The 7936-nt window shown below is 27.7% G+C and overlaps 2 protein-coding genes across 2 annotated transcripts; one reads left to right on the top strand and one right to left on the bottom strand.

Moving 5' to 3' along the window:
• Positions 1 to 2801: 2801 nt before the first annotated feature.
• On the bottom strand, positions 2802 to 5338 carry TFAM (mitochondrial transcription factor A). Its single transcript, XM_018446362.1, has 6 exons — positions 5033 to 5338; positions 4354 to 4723; positions 4169 to 4267; positions 3580 to 3940; positions 3276 to 3505; positions 2802 to 2924 (listed from the first exon to the last, which is right to left on the bottom strand). Exons 1-4 carry the CDS (start codon positions 5107 to 5109, stop codon positions 3737 to 3739), a joined length of 750 nt encoding a protein of 249 aa, XP_018301864.1. The 5' UTR covers positions 5110 to 5338; the 3' UTR covers positions 2802 to 2924; positions 3276 to 3505; positions 3580 to 3736.
• A 1924-nt stretch (positions 5339 to 7262) lies between these two features.
• Positions 7263 to 7932, top strand: LOC108721686 (putative uncharacterized protein FLJ37770; the record flags this gene model as incomplete). Its single annotated transcript, XM_018446360.1, has 1 exon — positions 7263 to 7932. A coding segment is annotated over exon 1 (465 nt), but the record flags the coding sequence as incomplete, so codon positions are not given.
• Positions 7933 to 7936: the final 4 nt, after the last annotated feature.

The raw sequence follows: 7936 nt of genomic DNA, 5'->3' as shown, positions 1-7936 counted from the left end.
CTTCACTCTTAACATTTTTACTAAAAATGTATAAATGTATATATGTATGTAATAAATATATTTCCTTTTCAGTAAATAATATTTCTATAATTATATGTATATTTCTCTTTAGTATTTTCTCAATTTTATATTTCTTATTGATCAATACAGATTCTATATTGTGTGGTTAGCTACTTATTTATTTTCTAATTTAATTTATATATTAAATGTAATGACTAATATATATAAATAACAAGTTAAGAAAAGAGAAGAAATGATAAAAGAGCTATAATGTAAAATAGAAACTCAGTGATATAAGGTTCTTTTGTAACTGAGCTAGTATTGTACTTAAAATGAAATAGATATATATTTGGAATTGGTGAAAGCATGATAGAACATTTTAGTGCAGTTCAGTGTAGCAACAAAGAGCAGGCTTATGATTGGTTACCTACTTAGCTCGCGCATGTGCAGTTCGATTTCATACACGCTATCATCAAAGGTGCCGACAGAGAGTTACGCTACTGTATATACTGTGTCCAAACTGCACGTCAATCAAGAAGAAAAGCCGATGAAAATCAAGTGACATAAATTTTTGATTGTTTACGACATAATGACATTAAAGACAAAAAAAAGTGCTTTCACAGCTTGATTGTTCTTCTTTTTGAAGACAGACCTTTTCTATCAGTATCGAATTTACAAGATTAAAAAGATGATTAGAGGTTAGGCTAAATAGACTATTCACTTTATCAAAGTTTTTAATTGCGTGATTTGTAAACAAGACTGAACAAGACAAAGGGCTCTAGGCCTGTTCTTTTTAGCTGAACTTCTTGCACGGTTCATTTTTTCTCTTTTTCTTTCCAACGTGAAGAGAAAAGAAAGAAAGATGAACCGTGCAAGAACTTTAGCTAAAAAGAACAGACTTTCTATTCTTGAAAAGCGTATACGAAAAACTAGGAAAATACTATAGTATACGTAACGTATACTGTAGTATTTCCCTAGACTTTCATATACGTTTCTTTTCAAGAAACTCTAAAGTTGATGGTCTGACCATGCAACTTTAGAGTTTCTTGAAAAGAAACGATAATGTTAGATCAAAATGAAATTCATTCGCTTAGGAGGTTTAATTTCGTATTGTTTAGTGAAATTATTCCTGTTACTAAAAGCTTTATGATTTTTTGACAATTACTACGTTTACACGGCCCGATTTACGGCGAAGTTATAACATCGATCGTTATGGAACTAACCAATCATAGCTATTCTTCTGAAAAATGGAATGACTGTGATTGGCCAATTTCGTAACATCGATGTTATAACTTCGGCGTAAATTGAACAGTGTAAACGTAGTCAATCTTGAAAATTCCTTCATAATTGTTCCATGTAAGTATAATTGTAGAGTTTTAATTTTTCTTCAAAGATATTCTTATTGAAGGTCTTTTTATTCCAATCCAAGTAATGGGAACTTTAATTCTCTGTCAAAAATTATTACTCTTCGAAAAAAATTAATATCAAATGAAAAATTAAAATTCAGATGCTACAATCTTAACTTTAATCAAGTTAAATTCTATCAAATTAAAAAATAAAACATAAATGGTACTATTTCTTGTTATTTACTTAACTCTAATGATATATATTTTTCGGATACCAAATTAAATAAATAATATTAACTTTAATGATATGTATCATTCGTATAAAAGATTTGATATCAAGAACTGGCGCCAAGTTAAATCCCATTTCTTTATATCATGCTAAATTAAATAAATAATGAATATTAATCTAATAATATGTACAAACGATTTGATATCAACGACTGTGGCAAAGTTAAATTCTACTATCAAAATAAAAAGTAAAACCCAAGTGATACTATCTTTATACAATGAAACCTAAGTGTACATATATCTTATTGAAGAATCTTCCTATTCCAATCCAAATGGTTTAAATTCCTCTTAAATGAAATTATTATATGACAATTCATTCAAAGACGTTTTCTCTTCCAACTAAAGTAGTGGTTATTTAATTCTTCTCCAAAACATTATACAAAACATTATCACAAAATTGCGTTACCTTGCTCTATTTAAGTGTTACCATAAAAAATTAAAGAATTAACCGAGAATTAATTATTAAAGTATTAATAAATTTATAAAATGAAAAAATTTAATTTAAATAGAAAAAATTTTTTATGTAAAAACACTTAGTGCTGCTAGATCGAATAAAAAAAACTATAAAAACAATTTAAAGTCAGAATAATAATTAATAAAAATAAATAATAAAAGATAATTTAAAAGTAATAATAATTTTTATTATTATATTATGCCATTTTATAAATGGAGACTGAAAAAGAAATCCAAAGTTTGCTCATTTCTATCAAATTAGGACTATAATGTGGATTGATGGACTATGATAAGGATATTATTTAACTGAAAAAAATATATATATAAAAGTATATTAATTTTTTGTTACTATTTGGATTGAAATATTCATAAACATATTATAACATCATTCACACGCACATAAAAAATAGTAAGATAAAAAATAATGCATGTCATTTCAAGATAAATTTCACAATTCTTAAAATAATAATGATATAAATTTCCTTAGGCTGGGTCATTCTACCTTTCAATAAACTTCAGCTCATTGTCATCTTCTCTTACTCTCTTATGCTTTTACTCTTTTGTTTATCTAATAGGTAAATTACCACATAGTTTATCTGAAGATGGAACAATCAGCCTTTAATAATGTAAATATATGTATGCATAATGTTGAATATAAATATAATGAATATATTCAAATGCAAATATATAATAAATGTATGTATCATTATAATATCAAATGCAAATATATAATGAATGTATGTGTATGTATACTGTTGAAATAGCATAAATCATCGTATATATACGTCTGCTGCTGTCATCATCATAATAGTCATCTCATTTGGGTTAGTATAATTTCTATAAAAAAAAAAGAAGGAAAGACAAGATGTTAGTATATACATCTAAATAATGAAACAAAATTGATATACTGATATATTTAAAATGTTAATTTCTATATATTATGTGCAAATAAGGATAATTAATTAATAATCAAGGAATATTTTACACAGAAATGTAACGAGTTACATAAATTTATTACAGAAATAAACTATATCTTATTTATTATACGTTACAAAGTGCATAATGTATAAAAATAAATTACCAATAGGTTTCGATATACGCAAACGATTTTTATTTATACATAAGATTTAAAACGCAAAATATTGATATTAGAATACCAACTGTGCCAATAAATGTATATTCTCTTACCATCTTCCAGTTTTCACCAGTCTTTTTTAGAACTATTAAAACTCTTTTCCATGTTGAGACAAAATATGTATATATCTGTGTATACATATGTGTGTCTTGAGGTTGTACAACTGACTTTTTAACCTCGTTTATCGATGTATCCACTGCCGTCTTTCTTGGGCATTCCACTGTAGTTTGTAAAATATTTTTATCATAAAATACCATGTCCTTTGTAGATTCATGTCGTTGATCTAGATATGAACGTTTTATAATTTTACAAACTGATAAATATAATTTTTTTATGTTAATGCAATTTTCTTATTACCACTGTTAGTATCAGGATCTTTTTTAAATGTATAATGTGTAGTACTAGTGCCCCAACCTATTTTAATATTTTCGTTATTTTCAATTCTAACATTGGAGAAATTTGCAGCAATGGATTCAACGATAGGTATACTGCATTGGTTGGGGCACTCTGAATCCTATTTTTCATGTTTATCTGTCTCGAGTTTACGTTTAACATTGGATTTTACAATATCATAATGACCTGCTTGAATCATTTTATCCTGCCATGTTTGCATTTCAATCTTATATTTTTTATATAAATCACTTGCTTCTGCATTATATTTACTTTTATTTATCATCGTCATATTTTTCCATTCATTAGTTATATTATTTAGCCAATCCTAGAAATATAAAAAAGCTATTTTAATAAAAACTTAATAATAATAATAGCAAACTTTAATGGCAAAAACCCTAAAAAACTCTTGAAAATTTTAAATATCTTGTTGAATTTAAATATATTGGATTCATATTTTTATATACATATAAAAAAATTATACAAAAAGGAGAATGTTTCTGAGCAACTTATATTAAAATAAGACCCGGCCTAAGAAATTGTATAGTTAACTTACTTTATATGATTCCTGTGGTTTTTTGGTATCCTTTTTACTTTGCACGAATAATATGAAGGAAGATAATGACCGTTTTGGCTTTCCAAGTTCCATAAGTTTCTATCATAAAAATAAAAGAATGTTACATAATTTGGAAATTTTAGTATATATTCAATATGTACAAATAATCAATGTTATCTCAATACTTGTTTAATTTCATTCTTCTTCAAAGTATGTCCTTTTTTCAATAATTCTTGTATTATTTTTATCTTCTGTTCATTAGTCAAAGAATTTTCATAATCCATTAATTTCTGTTTATATATGGAAGTTTGTTCACGAAATTGCTTCTGAAAATTTTGTTTTATCGTCGGATCGGTTTGTGCCCATCTCTCTGATACTATTTTCGAAAGTTCCTTTGGTTTACAATGAGGATACTCTTCTTGTAATTTGTTTCTTACAGAGTTGTAATATAAGATAAATACGTTTGGTGGCTTCTTCGGCTTTGATGGTATAGGATCTTTTTCTACATTCTGTTTTGATTTAAGTGTAGTAAAGTCTTGTGCAGAAGCAAATTCTCTGATAACAAAATTTAATAATTCATTCTTTTCAACATTAATTCTTTACATTTTGATTTATTTATTTATATCTGATAACTTAAGATAAAAAATTACACAAATATTTTAGTTGCTATTTTAACCTATTCTTTTATGCATATTAATCAAAAAGTATTTGGAGATAATCTCCATATAATGATAAATTGCTGTAACGATTTCCACACTGCCGAAACACTTGGTTTCATTTCATGTTACATGTTTTATAAACATTTAAAAACTATTATTCAGATTTAAATAACCAATTGTAGAAAAGTAAAATAATTTTCTTTACCTAGTGCAAAAGAAATTTAACGGATTAAATTGTTTTCTATTAATAGGAAACAGTAATCTCCAGGTTATCGTAATCATAGTACACGTGATTTCGGTATAACAATCAGTCTGAAACAATCTTGAACAACTCTTCTACAGATATTTCAATATTTCGATAAGAAATAGATAAGAAGTACTTATTATAGAATAACAAAACGCATTCAGCACATTCGAAAAATTGAAACAAATCGAAACTGCATTGAGGTTAAAATTTCTCTTTATAAGGTGCCATTTCATGAACACGGCAAACGAAATCGGAAAGGTGAAATAGTAAGGGCCATGATGGAACAAGACAAATGGTGGTCCGAGCGCAGCTTTATTATTTGAGCCAATCAGTATCAACCCCCAGTTTACGTCACGTTTGGCGCTATATACACACAAATGTGAAAATATACTAATCTTATTTAAACCTTTTTTTATTGATTTTTAATGTACAAAACATTCAATATTTAATTTTTAATAATTAAATAATTGATTTTCTGTGTTAATAATGAAATCAAATAAATTTTTTTTAACTTTTAAATCAAATAATTTTTTTTAACTTTTTGTTTAAAAATAACAATATGAAATTAGAAATATTTGAACATGAAACGTAAGACAAAAATAAAAAACACACAAAGACGGCATAGAAATATTTAAAAAAATATATATTTGATGTTTTGAGTTTTAATTGTCAGTAAAATTTGTCAATTATTAAAATGTTTTGACATTTCAATGTGTCTTTTAATACAATCTTCGAGATATATAATTTAAAATATGAATTATTTTATCTTATAATAAAATTTGTAAAAAAAATAAGTACATTTTCACTTTATGCTAATGAAATAATTATAAAACGTACATTATTGAGAATTATGTTGATAGACCAAAGATGATTAAAAAATTACCAAAAATTATTTTTTATTTGTAACTTATACATTTTTTTTTATTGCTATGCGAATTGTTATAAATTTGACGAGTCCAGTTTTTTAATCTAATATAAGTCATTGTTTTGATTAAATATAATAATATTTCATCTGCAATTAGAATATTAGTCATTTTTTTTACTTGCATCACAATTTGTTAAATATTGATGTTTCCTGAGACTTGTATCTCCATGAAATAATAATGAGACACTATTAGCGCTATTTATGTCATTCTATCTTTAGCATTTATTAGATGTGAAACAAGAATAGATGATACAAATAGCACTGATAGTGTGCTCCTTGAATACAGCCCATATACCTATCACATAAATTAACCATATCTGTTTGTGTTGAAACACATATAGTTAAGGGCACTGATTCTTTTATTAAAGTTGATGCACTCTGCACTGATAATTCTTGTAATGCATCCTTTGTTGAAGTAACTGAATTAGTTGATATACTTGAAATTATTTCAAGATACTCTGTCGGAATAGCATCCACTTTCAGTTTTCGCACTTTCTGGGGTGAATACTTCAACATTTGCTGTATTAATGATTTTCATAACAGCCGGGTAGAAAATGTTTTGAGCAAATTCTTGCTATAAATATAAGAATACATTGAAGTAATTATAATAAAATGCTTTTAATAAAAATAAGTATTACTAATTAATAAATAATTATAGAAATGCTTTGAAATATGATTGCTTGGAAACGTTTGGATTGCCACATGCCTTAATCCACATGTCCGAGACAATTTTGTCTTTCGGAAAACGAAAGTATTTTACATTTCCTAAATTTTTTTTTGTAGAATTTTTACAGTATTTTATTGCACAATTCGGCATTTTTATGTCTGTAATCAAAAATTCAAAGGTTATGACGTGTCTATGACGTCAGCTGGGGACCTGCGCAAAACAGGACGAAAACTCGTCCATGTTGCTGACACAGTAGGTCTGTTCGTATTGCTTGCACTTTTGGCACTCAGCATCTTCGTTTTCTCTCTTTTCAAGGCCAAATATATATCTATCTCATTTTAAGTGCAAAAATATTTGGGGATTTCATGTAACGCGAACAGAACTATTGTTTCACCTAGAGTCCTAAATTTATCAGAGAGGCGCAACCGGCTTAAGTCAGTATGACAAAGGTACTAGGGAGAGTACTAAACATGGCTGACATGCTATGAAACTGCCTTTAAACTGCCGTCAAACAAGATAAGACAAAGTAATATAAAATTATATTTAAATGAATCGTATCAATTCTTTTGGAGGAGGGAATATTTATGTATTATACGAGGTGTGATCAAAAAGTAAGGTGACTTTTTGAATTTCGCGCGCTCTGTACACTCTAATTTAAAAAATTTTTTTTTGTTGTGTTGGTACACTCGTCACGATCATATGTTCACAGTTTTGACTATATAGCATGTTTTGTTTTTATGTGAGAGGCATAAAGGTTAGACTCGTGTTTGCGTGCTCGGCGATTTTTTGCTTTTGAAAATAATGGAGCAGAGAGTTTGTATTAATTTTTGTGTAAAAAATGGTATTAAGTGTTCAAAAACTCTTGAAATGTTGACAGTGGCGTACGGTGAGTCAACTTTGAGCAAAAAAAATGTTTATAAATGGTATAAGTTATTCCAAGAGGGCCGAGAAAATGTTAACGATGAACCTCGCTCTGGACGCCCCAGCACGTCAAAAACCGACGAAAATGTTCAGGAAGTGAAAGAAATTGTGTTGAAAAATCGTCGAATCACGATTAGAGAAATAGTTGATGATCTTAACATATCGTTTGGCTCATGCCAATCAATTTTAACGGATGTTTTGGGTATGACACGTGTGTCAGCGAAATTCGTTCCAAAACTGCTTAATTTGGATCAGAAGCAGTGTCGCATGAACATCGCCCAAGACATGTTGAACGACGTCAATGATGATCCTGATCTGCTCAAAAGGGTTATAACTGGTGACGAAACAT

Source organism: Mycetomoellerius zeteki, unplaced genomic scaffold, assembly GCF_001594055.1.
Source record: "Mycetomoellerius zeteki isolate Tzet28-1 unplaced genomic scaffold, Tzet1.0 scaffold1803, whole genome shotgun sequence".
NCBI classification, from domain to species: Eukaryota; Metazoa; Arthropoda; class Insecta; order Hymenoptera; family Formicidae; genus Mycetomoellerius; species Mycetomoellerius zeteki.
Note: the sequence above shows the minus strand (reverse complement) of the source record. Positions and strands in the feature narration are given on the sequence as shown.